The 22,500-nt window shown below is 35.6% G+C and overlaps 1 protein-coding gene across 5 annotated transcripts in view; it reads left to right on the forward strand.

The window, feature by feature from the left end:
• The window catches only part of LOC123517345 (poly(A) polymerase type 3-like), a 90,552-nt gene that overhangs the window by 11,764 nt on the left and 56,288 nt on the right, over window positions 1-22,500 (forward strand). For all 5 annotated transcript variants that reach the window (XM_045277345.1, XM_045277347.1, XM_045277344.1 and 2 more), the window contains exons 2-7: window positions 544-696; window positions 871-955; window positions 2,370-2,546; window positions 2,805-3,060; window positions 11,640-11,836; window positions 17,059-17,279. In XM_045277345.1, the coding sequence (XP_045133280.1) occupies window positions 554-696; window positions 871-955; window positions 2,370-2,546; window positions 2,805-3,060; window positions 11,640-11,836; window positions 17,059-17,279 (1,079 nt within the window). In that variant the 5' untranslated portion in view covers window positions 544-553. The remainder of the gene's footprint in view (window positions 1-543; window positions 697-870; window positions 956-2,369; window positions 2,547-2,804; window positions 3,061-11,639; window positions 11,837-17,058; window positions 17,280-22,500) is intronic.

The raw sequence follows: 22,500 nt of genomic DNA on the forward strand, positions 1-22,500 counted from the left end.
ATTGCTTCTGTTATGTGATCTCTGCAAAGAGATGAGTCCAAAACATGAAAGCAATAGTCATTTCATAGAAAATCAGAATAGTACTGTCCTAGGTCCTTTAGTTAGTTCAGTTAGTTAGGTACAGATATGATGCTGCAGTGATAGGAGGGGATACAACAATAAGACTGTGGATGATGGGATCCAATTGAAAGTTTGATGGAATAGGCTGAGTGGTTAGAGGTTAGGTTTCATTTGTCCACTATGCTCATAACCTTGCTACTTCAGCTGCTACTGTATTATATCCTAGAATAATTTTGTTGATAAGAATATAACTGTAATACCAAGGAGCCATTTTCTTCAATAGGAAGGATGTGGAATGTTAAATAAGTTTTTTTTTTTTCATAAGAATTTTATTTATTTATGTGTGTGTGTGTGTGTGTGTGTAGTTTAGATTTAAATCTTTGATTCCTTTATTGAAGTTTTCTGGCTTGTGGTTCTGGTTGAAACTTTTGAAAATGTTATATTTGATTTTTTTTTTCATGTTAAAAATTATTTTATTTTCAGATTCAGGAGTATGGATGCCAGTAGAACTTTAGGCATGACATCGGCCATTAGCTTGGCCAAGCCAAAAGCCTCTGACCTAGAGCATACCAGGGAGCTGTCTGAATACCTTAAGGAGGCTGGCATGTTTGAGGAAGATTCTGAGCTCAATCACAGGTTAGTATCCATAATTTTTATGTGATTATTATTTCATATGAAGATTAATTTGCTCTGGTGACATGCTTTTGTTTATTGATTTTGAAATTGGACTATTGAAAAGTTTTCATTCTGTTATCTCTGAAAACCACAGAACTTTATTTCCCAACCTTAGGTTTTTAAATTTTCATACAGGTTTGAGGTGCTGGGAAAGCTGAATACATTAGTAAGGACTTGGATTCGAGATATCAGCATAAATGTCAAGAACATGCCACCACAGGTAAGTTTTTATTAATTTAGGAAATAATGTATGTGGAGTTTAGAGATATTCTTATGTTAAATTGTTGTATTTTCCTACTGTTCTAAGTCTTTTAATGATCAAGGAGGTTGATTTTTCTATAAAAAATTCAGACTTCGTAAGCAGTTGTGCTCAAACTCACTTGGTTGTACTTTTCTTGGAAATTGTCATTTATTTCCTAAATAACTAGTTGTCTTATATAAGGGTTAAGTTGTATAAGAAAGAGAAAGCAAGATATTGTGGCTTCATTAGCATGATTGCTTGCAGCCAGTGGCCAGGTGCAGCTTCTAACTTATCATTCTCACCTTTAATGTTATGTAACCTTGTATATGATTGTATGTTATCCATATTACTTTTTTATTTTCATTTTTCAAGGATTAAGAAAATGGAAAAAATCTTCCTAAATTGCTTTTATAAAAAAGTAAATTAGAAGAGTTGTAAGTGAGTTGCCTGATTTGATATTGGAGGTGTTTTAACTCTTCTTAAATCATTCAAGTTGTTAGTTAGAAAAAAAAAAAAGACATCCAGAGTTCTATAGTTTGTCCTTGAAAGTACTTTACTTGCCTGCATCACTAAGACAGGAAGAATATTGATGAGAGAAAATAGAAAGTCATGTGCAGCAAGACTTTAGAAATAGAGCAATTTGCAGTTGGTGTGTTTAGAGGAACTAATTGTGGAAATGAAACTGAGATGAACATCAACCATGAAAATAATGATAGAATATAGTAAGATATATGTTAACATTTTTAGGTTAGATAATTAACACCTAAAAGTCTGTATACATGGTTACTGATAATTTGATGTGTGAATTTTTTTTTTTTGGTTGTGGTCATAACTGATATAGTGCCTCTTTAGGTGGATTTTGTTCTCAACTTACAATTTGGTGAATACATAGAAAGAAGGGAATCTTCTCTGCTCCATCCATGCTAGGTAGGATCTTTTTTTTTTTTTTTTTTTTATGAACATTGGAGTTTGATCACAGTGATCTGAGGGTTTTGTTCATTAAGCAGTTTTAGTGCATCATAGCTTTGAAATATGTCATAGCCAGGACAGAATGGTACATTCTTGTGATAAAATGTGTATATCTGCCGTGGTACAGTGGAACCATGCGTGCTTTGGGGTCCGAGGGATCTCCAAGCGCACGGGTTCAGGTCCTGTCCACGGTTCGAGTGTAGGTTGGGCTTCCTCACTCAGGGCAACGGTTTCCTAGTGGGTAGGTTTTGAGATAGGAGGTACCCCAAAAAGTATCCCCTTTAACCCACAAATTCCTGTGAAAAGCCCACATGGTAAAAAGAAAAAAAAAAAAAGCTGGATTCAACTTGCCAAGGTAGCTGCTCCACATCTATAATTTTATAATTTATAATGTAAAATTTTTCTGACTTATTTTTTATTTTAGATTGCTGACACTGTTGGAGGTAAGATCTGCACTTTTGGTTCCTACCGTCTGGGAGTGGCTGGCAAGGGTGCTGACATTGATGCCTTGTGTGTGGCTCCAAGACATATAGAGCGCACAGATTATTTCTCCAGTTTTTATGAACTTCTCAAAGAACAGCCGGAAGTCACAGAAATGAGGGTAAGTGTTATGATTACCTTTATGAAAGTAGTGCTGCTACTTTAAAGAAAATATCTTTTTGATACAGAGATACTGGGAGTTAGGTATTAGCTGGAAGAAATGGAAATTTACCTTGCAGAGCAGCTGTTGCTATACTGCTATGGTATACAGGAAGTTCATTGTTAAAGCAGTGGTCTACTAACCACAAAAATTTGTTTTAACAATATTCTCAATAATGTTTAATAGAGCAAAAAAATGAAATTATTTTTGTTGTTTCAGGCTGTGGAAGAGGCATATGTTCCTGTCATCAAAATGAAATATGAAGGCATTGAAATTGATCTTTTGTTTGCCCGGTTAGCTCTTAAGGAAGTCCCGGACTCTGTTGATCTTAAAGATGATACAATTCTCAAGAACTTAGATGAAAAGTGTGTACGCAGTCTTAATGGTTGCCGAGTAACCGATGAAATTCTTCGGCAAGTTCCCAACAGAGAAAGCTTTCGCTTGGCTCTCAGGGCTGTTAAACTATGGGCAAAACGTAAGTATTGTATAAATGTGGAAATCATTTACAATAAATACTGCTTTATTTGTACTTGCAAGAGTCAAGAGACACCTGCAAATAATATGATTTCTGTGAATGTTTTAGGTATACTGATAAAAATCCTGTTGACTTGCAAAAAAACACTCAGGAATTTTATACATAAGCTGCACCTAATAAAGCATTTCTTTGACCAGCACAAGCATATTTTTGTTTGTGGATGTAGTATGCCTTAAGAAATATAATTTCCTACTTAAAACTCCCAAGATTTTAGGTAAATATTGTGTGCAGACTACATATATGTTAAAAGATCCATACTTCTCTTTTTTAAAGAATCATAGTCAGACAAGTAAGGTAATGGTGAATAAAATTCCAGAGTGCAAGGTTTGCATAATAATAGTTTCTAAAACATGAGAAATTATGAAAAATAATGGAAGAACAAGATGTAAGGCAAACCTCAGGTCCTGATGGAATGTCAAATTGGATTGTTAAGAAATGCAGTCACCAGTTAGCAGAATGGTATTTTGACAGATAGACAGTATAGATTCAGAAGAGGAAGATCATGTGTCACAAATTTAATAACCTTCTACTCAAGAGTGGCTGACATAGTGCAAGAAAGGGTTGGCTGGGTGGACTGCATATACCTAGATCTAAAGTCTGTTTTGCAGATGATGCTAAATTAATGATGAGGGTAAATAGAAAAGAAAATTGTGAGGGACTAAACAAGACTGATAAAATAGTGGAATGGTCACTCATATGGGAAATAGAATTTAATACAAAAAAGTGCAGCGTATTAAGATTTGGAATGAATAAAAGAATGTCAAAGGGAGTTTACTCAGTGGGAACTGAAAAAATTAAGAAGTCTGAATTAAGAAGTCTGAAGAAAAAGACCTAGGAGTAACCATTGTGGATAATTTGTCACCAGAAAGCACAGAAATAGAATTACAGGAAATGTCTATGAATTTTTGAGAAATATAAAAGTAGCATTAATTTACATAGACGAAGATATGATAAAAAACTTTTCACGACTCTTAAATGCCTAGAACTAGAATATGCAGCTACAGTATGGTCACCAAAGAAAAAAAGGTGCATAAGGAAACTAGAGAGAATACAGAGGGTAGCAACAAAGCTTCCCCAAGTTTAAGTGAACAGTCATATGGAGAAGGGTTACAAATACTAGGTCTTACAACCTTAGAGCAGAGAAGGGAAAGAGTAGATCTAGTAGCAGTGTACAGAGTGATGAATGGACTGGAAGAATTAGATAAACTTACTAATCTGGGACAACAGTGACACAAGAGGACATTGGAAAGAAATTAAGAAAGGACAATTGCAGGAGAGATATCAAGAAGTTCAGCTTTCCACAAAGATGTGTAGAGGTGTGGAACAGTTTAGATAAGAGAGTCGTTGAAGCGAGGACAATCAATAAGTTCAAAGAAATGCTGGATTTGCATTGATATGGAGATGGGACAGCATGAGCATAGTTCTTCCTGTATGTTAGAACTAGGTAAACACACACACACACACACACACACACACACACACACACACACACACACACACACACACACGATCGTGTGTAACAAATTTACTGAGTTTCTACTCTAGAATAGTTGATAGAGTACAAGAGAGAGAGGGATGGGTTGACTGTATTTATTTGGATTTAAAAAAGGCGTTTGATAAAGTGCCACATGCAAGATTACTGTGGAAGTTAGAGGAGAAGGAATCACATTGAGATGGATGGAAAATTATTTGAGGGGGAGAGAAATAAGGACGGTAGTTAAAGATATGAAGTCCAAGTGGAGAGCAGTAGAAAGCCAAGTGCCACAGGGGTCAGTATTGGCGCCAATACTTTTTCTCATATATATAAACGACATGCCAGAGGGAGTGAACAGCTACATAAATCTGTTTGCGGATAATGCGAAACTGTGCAGAGTTATAAAGCAAAAAGAGGATTGTGAAATACTGCAGGAAGACCTAAATAAGATCTGGAAATGGAGTAAAAAGTGGGAGATGGAATTCAATGTGGACAAAAGCCATGTCATGGAAATGGGAGAGTGAAAGATGGCTAGTGGGAATCTATAAGATGGGAGATGGGAGTAGAACTGGGGAAAGTAAAAAAGGAAAAGGACTTGGGAGTGACGATGGACGAAAATAATCAACCAGTAAGCCACATTGATAGAATTTTCAGAGAGACATAATTTGCTAAGGAATATTGGATTAGCATTTCATTACATGGACAAAGAAATGATGAAGAAATTGATAAGTACTATAATAAGACCTATATTGGAATATGCAGAAGTTGTGTGGACCCTCCATAAAAAGAAACACATAAGGAAGTTGGAGAGACTACAAAAAATAGCTACAAGAATGGTTCCAGAATTTGAAGGGATGACATATGAGGAGAGACTAAAGGCTATGGATCTACCAACCCTGGAACAGAGAAGGGAGAGAGGGGGATTTGATACAAGTTTATAAATTGATTAACGGAATGGATCAAGTGGATAATGAGAAACTGATCCTGAGAGAAGAATATGACATTTGAAGCACAAGATAGCATAGTAAAAAACTGAGGAAGGGAAGATGTCTGAGAGATGTTAAAAAATATAGTTTCCCACAAAAATGTGTTGAGACTTGGAACAGTTTGAGTAAAGAAGTGGTGTCTGCAACGAGTGTGCATACTTTTAAAGTAAGATTGGATAAGTGTAGATATAGAGACAGGGCCACACGAGCATAAAGCCCAGGCCCTGTAAAACTACAAGTAGGTAAATACAAATAGGTAATACACACACACACACACACACACGGCCCGGTAGCTCAGTGGTTAGAGCGCTGGCTTCACAAGCCAGAGGGCCGGGGTTTGATTCCCCGGCCGGGTGGAGATATTTGGGTGTGTCTCCTTTCACGTGTAGCCCCTGTTTACCTAGCAGTGAGTAGGTACGGGATGTAAATCGAGGAGTTGTGACCTTGTTATCCCGGTGTGTGGTGTGTGCCTGGTCTCAGACCTATCTCAAGATCGGAAATAATGAGCTCTGAGCTCGTTCCGTAGGGTAACGTCTGGCTGTCTCGTCAGAGACTGCAGCAGATCAAACAGTGAACAGTGAACACACACACACACACACACACACACACACACACACACACACACACACACACACACACACACACACACACACACACCGCTGACACCGCCCCAACAAGACTTGCTGAGTAACTCACAGGAAAAGCTTCAGCAGGAGTTGGAGCCTGACCTAGACATATGTTCTGGGGGGTAGGGAGCCATAGGGTTCTCCTGTCCATAATAAATAAATTTTTGGGTTGTATAGATGAAAAAAATGGAGAGAGAAATGGAACTGGGTGGGCAGCCGGACGTATGACAACAAAACAAACATCATCTTGTGAAAATCAATAATTTATTGTAACACCTATTGGACTGAAGAGATTGACTGAAGATACTATGGACAAGGACTTTTCTGGATTTAGGGACCAAAGAGGCAATATGAGGAGATTGATAAACGTGGAAAGAAAGATAAGGTATATGAAGGAAGTGATGTCGAGTTTAGTGGACAAGGAGGACAGACTGATAACAGAAAACACAGAGGAGAGATTGAGATTAGTTGAATGTGAGAAGGTCAGTGTAATCGATCAGGGATTAAAAGCTGCATGTCACAAATACGAAGACTCCATAAGGAGTCAACAGAAAAAAAGTACAAGATGGGATTGAGGACAGAGTGGAAATTGGATTGGGTGAAAACAAGCTGAAGGAATTACAAAATGAATGGAAGCAAGAACAGGAAGAAGAAAAAGTTAAATTTTTAGAGGTAGTAAAGAGACATATTCAGGAAAAAAGCAAAAGACACTGTAATACAAGTAATTAAGGAGAAAGAAGATCTTGTGAGAGATACAGTGGATGAGAGGAAATATTTTGGGATGAAGGAAAAAGAATCCAAACAAGTTCATGAGAGAGTGTGAAAAGAGAGAATTGGCTGCAACTATTATCAGACAGGTCCAGGACAGCACACAGGAGTTGGACCAGGAGGTTGAGGAAGTGATTGGGTTGGGAAGATTTAGTGAAGGGAGTAGGAGACCAATGAAAGTGAGAATGAGATCGCAAGTGGTGGTGGAGGAAATTATGACAAGGAAAGGGAAGCTGGTCGATGATACTAAACATGAAGATATATGGATAAAGAGAGATATGAACCTAGAGGAGAGGGAAAAAGAAAAGGTGCTAAGAAAAGGACAGAGATCGAGAAAAGAATTTCTACTGGAGGGTTCTAGATATGAGACTAAGGAAATGGTATCTACGGAAGAAGGAAGAGGTCGTGGAGGAGACAAGAAATTGAGAGTGACTTATACTAATACAGGGGATCCTCGCAATTCGACAGGGCTAGGGCGGTTTTTCATCAGTCGAATCTGTGTTTATTCGAATCGTGAAGCAATTTTTCCCATAAGATACTTCAGAATTAGGAGGGATAGGGACCAACCTCCAGCCTAGATCCCCTCAAAACATCACTATAACCTCTAAATAAGACTTCTTTCTTTCTTTTTCCTCAGCTTTATCCCGTTTCTATACTGGGTCGCTGAACCTTTAAAAACACTAACCTAGACTAAATCAGTACTATTAATGGCTTCATTTATATATAACTTTTTTTTTATTAAACACAGGGTGCTGCAGAGTACATTTTTGGAAACAAAAACACTTGCAGCGGTCTCGTGGTACTTGTCCCTATTCTTCCAAATTGTTGATACAGTTGATCTAGGGACACCCATTTGCACTGCAACGACACTGTGAGCTATACCTGCCTCACACTTTCTTATAAGGTCAAGCTTATCTTTGAAAGGCAGGAAATTGTGCTTCTTAGGGTTGGGGCTGGAGGTGGCTTTCCGTCGTCTTGAGTCAGATGAAACGCACGTTTTCTTCTAGCGTCAATTTTTAGTCAAATTAAGATCTATGGTTTCTAATTAACACTTTTATAATAAAATAAATTTTCTTGTTAATGGGAATGATGCCATAATCTCAAATCAATAGAATCTTGATAAGTAGATGTAAATATTTTTGTATACTGTATATATATTTTTTGTCCTAGCCTAACAGTGAAAAGTAGTTTACATTTGTCTAGGACTGTGATTTTCCAAGGCAGAACTTCCAAGGAACAACTGGCCAAGATGAGCAGCTCTGTTATTTATGAGTGGACGAAGCTGTCTGAAGAGTTTCTCATAGAGATCATTAGAGGCCAAAAATAGCAATGAAAAAATAGCAACGGCTTGCTGGGGGTGAAGGGGCCGCTATGTTTGTTTACAGTTGACAAATGCGACAAGGGTGGAAGCGAGCTTGTGTGTGACGACCAGCGTCGACAAAAGTTGACAGTCTTAAGAAAGTTGACAGAAAAGGTTGACGGAAAAGTGCTAGTGTGACGCTGCCTTAGCAACGACACAAGGTAGCATCGGTTTACACTTCTGCCTGGCAGGTTTGCTGTGAATTTGGGATGGCAGCGGATTTGACTGGGTGGGTGGCGTGCGAGATATGAATGTTGAATTGACGAGTCAGTCGGTCGAACCTTGAGGATTGGGTATTAATTAACTGAGTTCAAATTGGTGATGATTCGAACTGCTAATGGTCGAATCACGAGGATCCAGTGTATTGGAGGTTAGGGACTGTTTGAAGGAGAAAAAAACTGGATGTAATGTGCATCATTGAAACAAATCTAAGAGCGGAGATCCATGTTAACTTTAAAGAGGAGGGATATAATAGCTGGAGAAGAGACAGGAAGGATAAAGGGGGAGGAGGAGTGCTAAGAATGATTTGTGATAATATATATGTGGAGGATGTGCAATATGGTGAGGGCAAGGTGGAAGTAATGAGAGTAACAATCAAAACAGAGGAATTGAAAATAAGAAAAATCATAGTTATATAAGTGCCACCTAAGACAAATACATGGGGATCTGAAGAACATAAAGATATGATTAATTGCCTAAATAATATGATAAGAAGAGATGGAAGAATACTTTAACTGTAAAAAAATTAACTAGAGAGGGATGGAAGTAATGGACAGTGGAGCAAGGAGGTGTTACAGTTGACTATGGTAAATACAGTGGATCAATGGGTGGAGAAGTCAACAAGGTACAGGGGGGAAGAAGAACCATTGTTGCTTGACCTGTGATCATGTGACATTAGAGCTGAAAATACAGGAGGAAGATGGGATATAATACAGAGTTGACTACAAAAAAAGAGATTAAATTATGCAAGAGCAGATTTTGAAAAATTAAGGAACTTTTTTGCTGATATTGAATGGAGAAACATTATGTATGAAAGGACAATGCAAGGGAAATATGAAATTTTCTTACAAAAATATAATGGAGTAAAGAAATATGTACCTTTTTATAGAGTTAAGAAAAAAATTCACGCTTGGTACAATGCTAGATGCACAGAAGCTAAAAAGGCAAAAGATAAAGCTTGGAAGAAACTCATAAAGCAGAGAAATGACAATAACAGACAGCAGTATAAGGATGCGAGAAATGAATATATTAGAGTAAGGAGAGAGGAAGAAAGAAACTTTGAGAAAGATGTGGTGAGTAAAAGCAAAACCAAACCCAAACTTTTCTAAATGGCAAAATGAAGAACAAAAAACAAGAGAAAAATAATCAAAGAAGGGAAGACATACCAAACAGAGAAGGAAATGTGTGAAATAATAAATGACAGCTTCAAAATAATGTTCACTGCAGAAGATTTTATAGAACCTAATAAGACATTGCATTGCCAAGGATTACAGGAAATCACAGTGCACAAAGAGGATACTGGAAGATTATTGGATAATTTGGATGTCAGAAAAGCAATGGGGCCAGATGGTGTATCAGGCTGGGTGTTAAAAGAATGTAAAGAGCAACTACTGGATCCAATTTGGGAAATAGTTACAAGTTCAATAAATGAAGGGAAAGTTCCAGTAGAATGGAGGAGAGTCAACATAATACCTATATTTAAAGGAGGAAAGGCAACTGAACCACTAAACTACAGACCGGTGTCACTTACAAGCATTATGGGGATGTTGTGTGAAATAATTTTCAAAGAAAAATGGGTCAAACATCTGGAAGAAAAACAAGTCATATCGAACAGACAATTTGGGCTCAGGACAGGACAGTCATGTATATCAAACTTATTAAGTTTCTACTCGAGAGTTTTAGAAGGACTGGAAAGCAGAGATGGATGGGTGGACACATTATACCTGGACATTAAAAAGAAGCTTTTGATTAAAGTCCCTCATGGAAGACTACTTTGGAAATGGAGAACATAAGAGGACTGCGAGGAACTTTGTTAGAATGGACAAGAGATTATTTGAAGGATAGGGAGATGAGAATTGTGATCAGAGATACATACTCATCTTGGGGTAAAGTAACAAGTGGAGTGCCACAAGGGTCAGTGTTAGCCCCCATTATGTTTCAGATTTATGTAAACAACATTCACAATGGGGTAAACAGTTATATTAATTTATTTGCTGATGATGCAAAGCTGCTAAGAGTTATCAAAACCAGGAGGACTGTTTGCTGTTACAGGAAGATATAAACAAGATCTATGAGTGGAGTAAGAAGTGGAAACTGGAGTTTAATGCCAAGAAATGTCACATAATGGAACCAAGAAAGAGTAAAAGAATACTGGTATGGAACTAATTGACGGGAGAGGGACAAATAGTGAATATTAAAGAGGAAAAAGATCTGGGAGTGATTATACAGGAAAATCTGAACTTCCAAAAACACATAAGCAAGATCTTTGGATTAGCATATAGAATGTTCATTAATATAAGAGTGGCACTTCAATTCATGGACAAAGATATGATGAAAAAAATCATCACAAGCATGATACGTCCAAGGCTGGAATATGGAGCTGTGGTGTGGTCTCCAAGCTCTAAAAAAGATACAAGAAGATTAGAACAGATATAGAAGATTGCTACAAAGATGGTGCCAGAACTAAAGGACCTAACATATGAAGAATGACTGAAGGAAATGGGACTGCCAACCTTACAAGATAGAAGAGAACGAGGGGATCTAATAACACTGTGCAAAATAGTCTGTGGCATTGAAAAGATAGACAAGGAAGACCTGGTGCTGGTGACAGAAGAAGCTGGAAGGACAAGAGGACATGGAGAGATCAGGATGAGCCAGTGTGTGAAGGATATTGCAAAATACAATTTTCCACACAGAACAGTGGAAAAGTGGAATGCCTTGAATAAAGTTGTTACAGCACATAATGAGCAGAACTTTAAGGAAAAATTAGATAAATGGAGATATGGAGAGAGGACACTATGAGCCCCACTTGAGACAATAGGACACAAGATTTTTTTGTAGCACTTCAAAGAATCTTTCACTAATCCTCTACAGTCTCAAAATGGGCTTTAACTCACCAGGTACTATTTAAATCCTCTCAAACTCCATGAATGCTTCAGACATATATTTGCCTTTTCTAGTAATTAGGAAATTATATCATGGTAAGAAAACAAATCTAAAATAGGTAATTAGGATAAAATAATGCATGTAGTGGTAAACTGATGTGAACTTGAAGTTTTCAGTCTTCACTTATTAATGTATTTCAGGTCATGGTGTATACAGCAATGTTCTTGGTTATCTTGGAGGTGTGTCATGGGCCATGCTGGTGGCTAGAACTTGTCAACTTTACCCAAATGCTACAGCTTCCACTTTAGTTGAAAAATTTTTTCTTGTCTTCTCTAAGTGGACTTGGCCGGCACCAGTATACCTGAAGCAACCATATGATGCAAAACTCGGGTTTAAGGTTAGTGGCTCATTTGATTTTTGTAAGTAATTGAACTTAATTCATAGTACATTTGATATTTTCCTAAGTTTATCCTTTCCCTTACTAAACGTTAAGTGGTATCTGTCTCAATATGAAAAGAGTAATGTAAAGAATATTATAGAATAATTCAAAATCAAAACAAAGAGTGCTCCTTTCATGTTTTTGAAAACACAAAATCTCATAGGGAATTAACTGATAACTATTTTATCTTTAGATTTAGGAAACTCTTAAGGCCTTCATGTTCTGTTTGCCTGTCTTAACTCACCATATGAGTTATTCAGTAACAGAAGATGATGAGCTAAATATATATTGTTAGCATTGAGTTATTTGATTAAAAAAATTGGCAATATTTAAGACTAATTATATTTAAATTCTTTGTCTGTTGGTATAGAACATAAAGGTGGTGTTACACAGGGCAAATTTATCCCAACCTGTTGGCCATTTGTTGGTGGTTGGGCTAAATGATCAGCAAACACCATCTGGTTCCTCATTTTCTGTTGTCAGGAAGAATGAAAAATGGTTGTGTGGCCAGACATGTTGGGAGTACTTGGAGTTGAATGACAGTCTTGGTATACATAAGCTCTAAATGTAAATTAAATATAAAATATTGTACTTTATGAAATTGATTGTCAACTGTAAAAGTTAAAGAAAAAATAAATAATAATAATAATAAAATAAAATAAAAATAACAACCAAAGTACATCTGCAATTGTGTAATTGTGATTTGAGTGTCTGGTATGTTAAATTACTTGTAGCTCTTATTTGACAACTGCAGCTGGTACGATAAACAGTGTGTCTTGATTGAATTCATTGACACAAATCAGTTGATCTATATTGAATCTAGACTATTGAAATTGGTAGTCAGGGTGTTGGCTGTACCTGCTTACACTGTTGCCACCTCAACCGCAAAATGACCGGACCACGGCCAGCACTACACGACCAGTGGAGTAATTCTTTTCAGTACTGACTACCAGGACTACATAGATTCTTCCTGTAACCTGAGGATCAGAACTAAACCCTGCATAACATAGTCTAGATCAGTGGTTCCCAAACTCTTCCTGAGTGAGTACCACTTGGAGGTCCTACACAATCCCCACATAACACCTGGTTCTACAAAAAAACTTAATTCCAGCAAATATTAATTTATTCACAAGTAGAACAGACAAATAAACTAACAACAAAAACATAACTCACTTTAATGCGAGGTATGCATCTGTTTCTTCTCCACCAGCTGATCGATGCCAGATTATATTATGTAAGGCAATAATATTTTTTCTGAAAAATTAATAAAATTTTACTAAAAATTGCATATGATCCCAAAAGTGCTCATGTGCAACCAGAAGGCCTTTGTGCACCACTAGTGGTACGTATATCAGGTTGGGAACCACTGGTCTTGATGAAGTCTAACTAATATCAAATATAACTTTAATATTACTTAATGACTTCTTATTTTGTTGCTTTTAAAGATGAATCCCAACAATCAGTTACATTTGACCCTTGTTTATCCGGACATCGGTTTATCCAGACAGTGTCCAGATAGTAATTTAATAATTTGAGTCTAAATGATCAACAAATGAATTCAAACAATGCACACCTCATGTACTCCTGATAGATGGTGGCAGGCAGTTCTAAACAAGAAAATCTGACCAACGCTTGTAAACGTAGTGTTTTGTCTGGATTCAGTGAACAAGTTTTTGCGTTTTCAATATCTTAGAACTCTCATGCCTCCCAAGGATGTTAAGTGTAAGCTAGTGGCCCTAACTGTGGCTGAAAAAGCTGGAATTGATAAGAAAATTAGAAAAGGAGGTAGTGTTATGAGTGTTTGTGAGGAATATGATGGGGCAAAACAAACTGTGTTGGACATTAGAGAATCAAAAGATAAGCTTGTAAAATATTCAGCCAAATACTGTTTGGATGCATCATCAAGTAAAAATGGTAAAGGTACACCAAGAAAAAATGTAAGGACTGGAAAAGATGCTGCATTAGATGCCACAGTTATGAAGTGGTATGTGCAACAGTGATTGGTGGGGATCATTGTCCCCAGTGTTGTGGTAGAGGTTTAAAGATGGTTCATTGGTGTACCAGTTCTCCTACACTGGCGAATTGTCTATTTCATTCACTGGTAAAATGTCCAGCAGGACCATTTGTTGTTGTGCCAGTTTGCTGATACCTTCTATAAAACATAAGTGGAGTTGCTGGTTGAATGTTCCAAATCTGGCAACTGCCGGACCTGAGGTTGCCGGATTATGGAAAATTCCAGACTACAGGTGGTCCTTGAGTAAGCACCCTAAAACACCCTGTATAGTCTTAGCCAGCCTTGTTTTGATATGATATATGTTAACTGTGCAAGTAAATATGCTTGCAGAAGGATACAGAAAAAACACATGCACCACCGTGTCATAGTGGTGTACTGGCAACCTTACACTATTCTGGAAAATTTAAGTTACCATATTTGATGGCTCATGAGATGAATGGATTCATAAGATGCACCAAGTTTTGGTAGACATTGAGGGGAGGGAGGGAAAGATAAATGAGTGGATTTAAGCTCTGAATATGAAATGAAGGATTTTGCCTGACATTTGAAGACTTGCATGCATTTAGATCATTACTAGATCCCAATATTTTACATTTAAAAACTATAATATTTGCTAGTAGCCTACGTACCAGTCCTGTTGTGAGATGTAAACATGTACCTGGATAGGGAGGCGGTGGTGTAATGGCTAAGGTGGTGAGCATGGGATCGGGCACACGTCCACACATAGGTTCGAATCCCACCACATACCACGTTGAAGCTTTGCCATTTGTCAAGTGGTTTAAAGTTACCTACATGTCACTATGATACCCAAGTCCTAGGTGATTACACCAAAGATGCACTTAGGTGGTGATATGGGCCCTAATATGGGTACCACTATAAATAGACATGCCTGCGCCACTAATGGGCAGAAGATGAACAGCGCTTCCCACATATACTCTTCAAGTATGCCTACAGGCGTTATATATATAATGTAGAAATATATATATATATATATATATATATATATATATATATATATATATATATATATATATATATATATATATATATATATATATATATATATATATATATATATATATATATATATATATATATATATATATATATATATATATATATATATATATATATATATATATATATATATATATATATATATTATATATATATATATATATATATATATATATATATATATATATATATATATATATATATATATATATATATATATATATATATATATATATATATATATATATATATATATATATATATATATATATATATATATATATATATATATATATATATATATATATATATATATATATATATATATATATATATATATATATATATATATATATATATATATATATATATATATATATATATATATATATATATATATATATATATATATATATATATATATATATATATATATATATATATATATATATATATATATATATATATATATATATATATATATATATATATATATATATATATATATATATATATATATATATATATATATATATATATATATATATATATATATATATATATATATATATATATATATATATATATATATATATATATATATATATATATATATATATATATATATATATATATATATATATATATATATATATATATATATATATATATATATATATATATATATATATATATATATATATATATATATATATATATATATATATATATATATATATATATATATATATATGGTGTCGGTAGTGACTGTGAGAAACTACAAGGGTAATAATCATGATTTTTCTTTTTTTGTCATCATTCTACATGTAATTGTATTGTAGTATTTTTCAAAGCCCTAGGATGTGTGAAAGCAGATTTACCAACCTTGTTTTTTTTTAAATGTATTTTTATTTGGAATATTCATTATATTTTCTAAACAAAATAAAGTGTGGAAATATTTTTTTTCTATTCATCATTAAAAAGATAGGTGCAGTTTTAATTGTATGAAAGTGTGTCTTACCTCAAGGAGTAACGGCACCACACTGTAAAGAACACAGTGAAGCTTGCCAATGTCACCTTGCTTGGCATGTAACTAATTGCATTTGTTTTGGTACATGCAATGCATGGTGCATGGTTACTGGGGCAAATTCTTTCTGACTCGTGTCATTCTATGTGAATTATTAGTAATTATGACCTAATTATATTTTGTTACCTTGAAAGAGTTGTTTTGTACCAATCATCACTTTGTTTACATGTGCAAAGATATCTGGGGTTTGATTTTAGAGCCTCTGTTGCCTAGACTTACCACCAGCCACTGCCTCAATGCTGAACCTTGGCCTTATGGGATACAGGCCCATTTTCTGAGACTTTTTTTGGAGAAAAGGTGTGTCTTATGAGCCATCAAATACAGTATTCCCGCAAATTAAGATTGTGCTGAATTATAAAATTTGCCAGATTATGGAATCCTGGATTTGGGAGGTGCAGCCTGTTGGTGCATTGATTGTTTGATTACCAAGGAACATAATGAGCAGTTAAATCAGGAGGTTGTTTTGAGACCACTTAAATACTCCTAATACTTGTGATATTGCATACAATCTCTCTCTCTCTCTCTCTCTCTCTCTCTCTCTCTCTCTCTCTCTCTCTCTCTCTCTCTCTCTCTCTCTCTCTCTCTCTCTCTCTCTCTCTCTCAAATTATTTTGATCGTTGGACGTTTTGGCAATTCTTTGTTGGCTAACTGGCACATCACTGAACTGTCTGTTGCCGTAGCAGTATACTCACTTCATGTTTATGAAGTTTTTTTTTTTCTTTTTTTTGCGTGTTCGTGCATTCTTAGCTATTACTGTTAGGATAGTTTTAGGGTTAGGTTAGCTTAGATAAAGTTTGTTTTGGTTTAGTTGGTCAGGGAAACCATAATAGACTAAATTTCACATTTCCGTTTCGTTTTGGCAAATGAAGGGCCCATTTGTCTTGCCTGGACTTTTCATTATCTGGACCAGTGCATGCACCATTTAGTATGGAAAAATGAGGGTCAAATGTAGTTATATTTTCAGTTTCTTTACATTGTTTTCTGTGCTGAAGAGATTGCTGCTTTCCCCAGTCCTTTTCAGATATTTTCATGAGATTCTCATGTTTTGCTTTTACTCTACAGGTTTGGGATCCGCGGGTGAATGTTCAAGACAGGTTTCATTTGATGCCAATCATAACACCAGCATATCCCCAGCAAAATTCCACCTTCAATACTTCACAGTCCACCCGAGCAGTGATGGTAGAGGAATTCAAATCAGGCCTACAGATCACTGAGGACATCATGCTGGGGAAAGCCACATGGGACAAACTCTTTCAACCTCCAAATTTCTTTATGAAATACAGGTATTCATTAACTTTTCTTTACTTTCTTTTACTATCTTTTTAATATCTTTACTTTCTTTATGAAATACAGGTATTATTTAATTACTTTCTTTTACTATCTTTTTAATATCTTTACTTTCAGTTATGATTTTTTTTATATTGATTTTAGTGACCGCATACTTACTAGCAAGCTTAGTTGTTATAACTATTCCTGTATAAGTTCCAGAAGGCTGTGAAGAGATATTGAATTGTTATTTTTGGAAAAAAAAAAAAAAACTGCAGAAGTGAGTGTGTTAGAGCTAGATTGCTCCCTATGCCTGAAGACCCAGGGCTGATAGTATAGTTTAGTTGATTTCTTGTTAAAAGTTTAATGCAACAGGGTCTGAATTTTACAGAAATTCTATGACGGATAGGCACACTATATAAATTTTATACTTACATTTTATCTGTGGAAAGTAGCTTATCTAATAAATGTCCAACCTAGAGCTTTGAGGACATTTGAAAGCTAATGATAACTCAGGTTGAAAGATACTTTGGCAGACTCATTCAAACCACATCATAGAATACAGTATTAAGTCAGGACCTCAGTTCCAGCAGAGTACCTTTATTGGTGATCCAATTAGAAATCTAGCTTTATAGATAAGTCACTCATTTAGAAAGCACGACACATATTTAAAGAAGGCATACATGTTACTTTATTGAAGTATCTGTGCTCTACTCTCTGTTCTTGCAAGTTTCATTATTGTGTTACATTGCTGTTGGTGGAATATACTTTTAATAGTGAAGTGTTAAAAGAGACAAACTAGCGCACAAAACATTTTTTTATGTCAGGCTTTGGGACCAGGACCATGATTATATTTTTTTGTCAGTTATTCACCGTAGTGTTTACTATTGCACAAAACACTATGATAGTCATGATAATGGAGGGTTGAGTGTATTTCCATGTACTGTAAATCTATTTACCCTAAAAGCATTCCTCTAACAAAAGAGTTCATTTATTCATATAATTCCTCTTACTTATATGTGTTTTGTATTCTCTATCTTCCTCAAGCACCCACTGCATTGACCACACTCATAAATAATTCAGACCTGCTATTCTTTCTGCATGGCCAGATAATTTTTGTAGTTTATCTTTATTTAATTCATTCACCTTTATTTGATTCTCTCTCTCTCTCTCTCTCTCTCTCTCTCTCTCTCTCTCTCTCTCTCTCTCTCTCTCTCTCTCTCTCTCTCTCTCTCTCTCTCTCTCTCTCTCTCTCTCTCTCTCTCTCTCTCTGCTACTACTACGACTACTACTACTACTTATTTGATCCTAATTTTGATCAGATCACTTTGGGGCAAATCTATATTGAAATTATATGAAAAGAAATGGTTATATATATTTAACATTAATTAGAGACAACCAGTCATATTGAGCCTTCGGACAACCCCATGGTTCATTAAACCCTACTGGCTCAAGCCTCAGTTCAACACTGATTGGCATTCTCGTATTGTATTGTTGGTGTTGCTGCCACAAAAATCACTCATTAAGACCAAAAAACATTGTGAATCATCATCCACTAGCTTGAACACTTGACTATATTTATTCACATTTATGGGAATCAATTTGTCTTTTACAGTGATGAATATGGTCATTTAAGATGTGTTTTGCTGTCTAAGTGAGTGGCTATTGTGGCAGGCGGCGACACCAGTGAGTCACCGTCACCTCCACATCATTTTAAGCAAAGTAACAGTAAGGGTTTGAAACTTTTGGTGATACTTTCTTGTTTCACTGCTTAGCCATATTAACCCTGAAGACTTAGCTGATTCTGTAATTATGATTTGCTGCAAGTGGAGTGAGTTTTGATTGAGGCAAGTTTCCAGTGGTGTAAGAGGGTGGCACTGATAATGCTGGTGGTGCAGACACATTCATCTGCCATGCATGTTCATGTATGTCTGCATAGAGCAGAGGCACTAGCAGTAACACAAATTCACCCATCACTTCAAGCAAACAATGTAGACACTGCTGAGTTTACTGTGAGAAGATAGTCTGTGAATATTTTGACTGGCTACAAAGGCTCATAAGGATATTCACTCATATTCAAATTTTTAACTGCCATTACCCACTGACTATCCTCAGGTATCTAAAATCATGTTGACTTGAAGCAGTAGATGTCAAGGATCAATTGTACTATATGTAAAGTACATAATTGATTTTAGCATCTCATATGCCATACCATTTATCATGTGTTGAAATAAATGTACAGTAAGATTGCGAGTAATACATGAATTTGTTGGATGAATTGATTTGTGCCATTTTATAGATATAATCTTTAAGAAGATAATTTAGTGGATGGTTAAGCATAAGGCAACAAATACTTATATCTCATACATACACGCATCTTTCTTTCTTTTCTGCCATGTGCTCAAACTTTTCCAATACTTAAAGTAAAAATATTTTTAGAGAACTGTAAGGTAACAAAACCCAGAGCAGCCTTGTTAACATGTGCATAGTTAACAATTGTAAAAAATGTTAGCTTTTTTAGCTTTTTAATCTTTGGAAGAAGATAGAAAGTTTTCTTCTTTGCCCTGTTCCTTAAGGTTAATTTTTTCCCTTAATCTCCTCATAAAGGAAATTATTTATAAATATTCATAGAAGTTTTTGCGGAAAGAAAAGTGGGCATTATTATGTTGTATAACCTGAAGATCAGAAGATATAAGCTATATAGTTGATGAATCTTGGTTATTTGCACAACCTTACATCAAAATGAGGGCAAATTACTGCTTTTCTGTAATATTTACTGTGTAATGCTGTATAATGGCCATCTCATATTTAGATCAAGATGATAATATAAGAGGCTGCATTCATTTCATATTTAAATGCAGGTTCACACGTGCCAATTTGTGACTGAAATTACAAGTTGCTAGAAGTATCGAGTAGTTGGCACTTTGGCAGTAAGTGAATGTAAACGAATAGCTACCCGCCAAGATATTTTCCTCCAGTGACAATGCTGAAGCGATGGTTGCTCTTCTTTTGGCATACCGGAAAAGAAAACAGAAAAGAAAATCCATGTGGATACGTCCCTGGTGATCAAATTAAATCCTGACAAGTCTTCAGTCCTCACCTCCAACAACACCCTGCACTAAGGGAAACAGTTCTTGGAGTGTGACAGCTATTTAGTTAAACAGCGATTTGCGCAAGCCTTTCCTCTTTTTTTTTCTCTTTTTTTTCCCCCTCTGTATAATTAATTTCTGGAGTCCCAGATGTGTTCCTTTTCCTTCACCGACTCTAACTTCTTATCTACACCTGGAGACCACATTTTCAAAGCTTACTCCATGATGTCACAATATAAATAAAGTTGCAAATCGACTGAACAAGACCAATATGTTGGTCTTGTTTTGCTACTAGTTTTTCCAGTTGCTAGGTACCAATATTCTGTTAGAAACTTTACCAACTTGCAATTTCAGTTGCAAATTGGTACATGTGAACCCACCTTTGGCATTAATGTGATGTATAATCACTTAAATATATTTAAATGAACTCATGAAAATCATTGCTAATGAGCAGTGATGGATAAAAATAATGACAATTTTGATGTTTTTATTTATTTATTTAATTCAGTTTTATTTTTTCACACATTCTAAAATCAGGATGCATCCTCCTAGGTGCAGCATCTTGTTAGCTGTAGGATATTGAATGACAAAAATTGAAAAAAGTCTCAAGTATTTGTAGACAATGATCAATGACTAACATAATGGGTTAAATTTGTGGGAAAAGTAATCATGAAAAAAATGGACTGAATACTTTAAACAAAAATTGAAGAAACAATGATGGATAAAGTGTGTGGATTTTTTAGGGAAATGTCATGTGTATGTATATGAGGTTGTGAACCAAAGAGTCCAATGAAAAAGACAAACTAACTGGACAAGCAGAAGGATTAGAGGTTAGAAATATACCCAACATTCTTGACCTTTTCCTAACCTTTAATCTTCCTGCTTGTTCTGTCACTGTATCTGATTCATTTGGCTCCTCTATTTAGAACTACAAATCTATATCCAGTCTTATTGCTCCAGTTGTTCCTTAGGATACTCCAAAGCTGATATGCTTCAGGCCGTTTGTCTGTGCTAATTGAAAGAACCTGAGGAGGTATCATTTGAATTTTCTTTGGAATAACATCTCCTGTGTCAGAGATCCATCTTTTCGTGCACAATACACATTGGAAGTGATTGTGTCTGTGATGAGATATATTCCTTACTCTTTTTTTTTCTTGAAATCTTACAGATTTTAGTTTAACTCATTCCATAAATGGTACCTGAGTTCCCCATCTATTTAAACTTTTGCCACAGAATACTTGCCTTATATTTCTAAAATTTCTGATTGAGACAAAGCAAACTTAGTGTTGTTCAATGCCATGAAAAATAGAAATCCTTTTCAACTCAACACAACCTTCCAGATAATCCCTTTTTCAGTGACACTCAATTGCTTCCCCCTTCAACATTGTGCATCTTTAGTCTGTCCTTTACTAGAAGTCTAAACTTGTTCTGAGCTTGTGTCAGTTCCCTCATCCCCATCCAATAGCTAATTCTATATAGAGTCTTATCTACCCGTGTATGGAGTACCCTCAAATGATGTGGGGGTTTCACTCATACTACCCTCACCTACAGAGGGAAATCAAAACCATTTTTATTTCATCAACTCTTTTTTTTCTCTAATTGACTGTCTTAAGCTTCTCTCTGTTTGCCACTGTTACTTCTCTTGATGTCTTAAATTGTTTCTTTCACACTATCTGCTCATCTGGTCTTGCTAACTGCATGGCTCCTGTGGCACACTTCTGTACTGTGTCTGGAGGGCCGTTTCTAGCTATAGGCGGACAAGGCGATTGCCTAGGGCCCCCAAGCCACCAGGGGCCCCCTGGGTAGCTTGGAAAATTTAAATTTCCTAAGTCACCCAGGGGCTCCGACGAAAAATTGAAATCTAGGGGCCCCCACAAAGCCAGAAACGGCCCTGTGTGTCTGACTTTTTAAATGCAAGAGTTCACTAGTATTTGTAATTGTTCATTAATTTTATTGGTAAACTAGAATGCTCTCTGCCTGCTTTATTTCTTTCTATCTTTGACAAAAATGGTTTCAAGAGGAAGATTTCAAGATGGACACTTCTGAAATGTTGAATGATTAAATATTTTTTTGTACCTTTAGAGTTCCTTTTATATAACTTTTATTGCCGTAAGTAAATGGCATTGCTACACAAAAGGAACCAAAAGCA

Source organism: Portunus trituberculatus, chromosome 42 (assembly GCF_017591435.1).
Source record: "Portunus trituberculatus isolate SZX2019 chromosome 42, ASM1759143v1, whole genome shotgun sequence".
In the NCBI taxonomy this organism is placed as follows: domain Eukaryota; kingdom Metazoa; phylum Arthropoda; class Malacostraca; order Decapoda; family Portunidae; genus Portunus; species Portunus trituberculatus.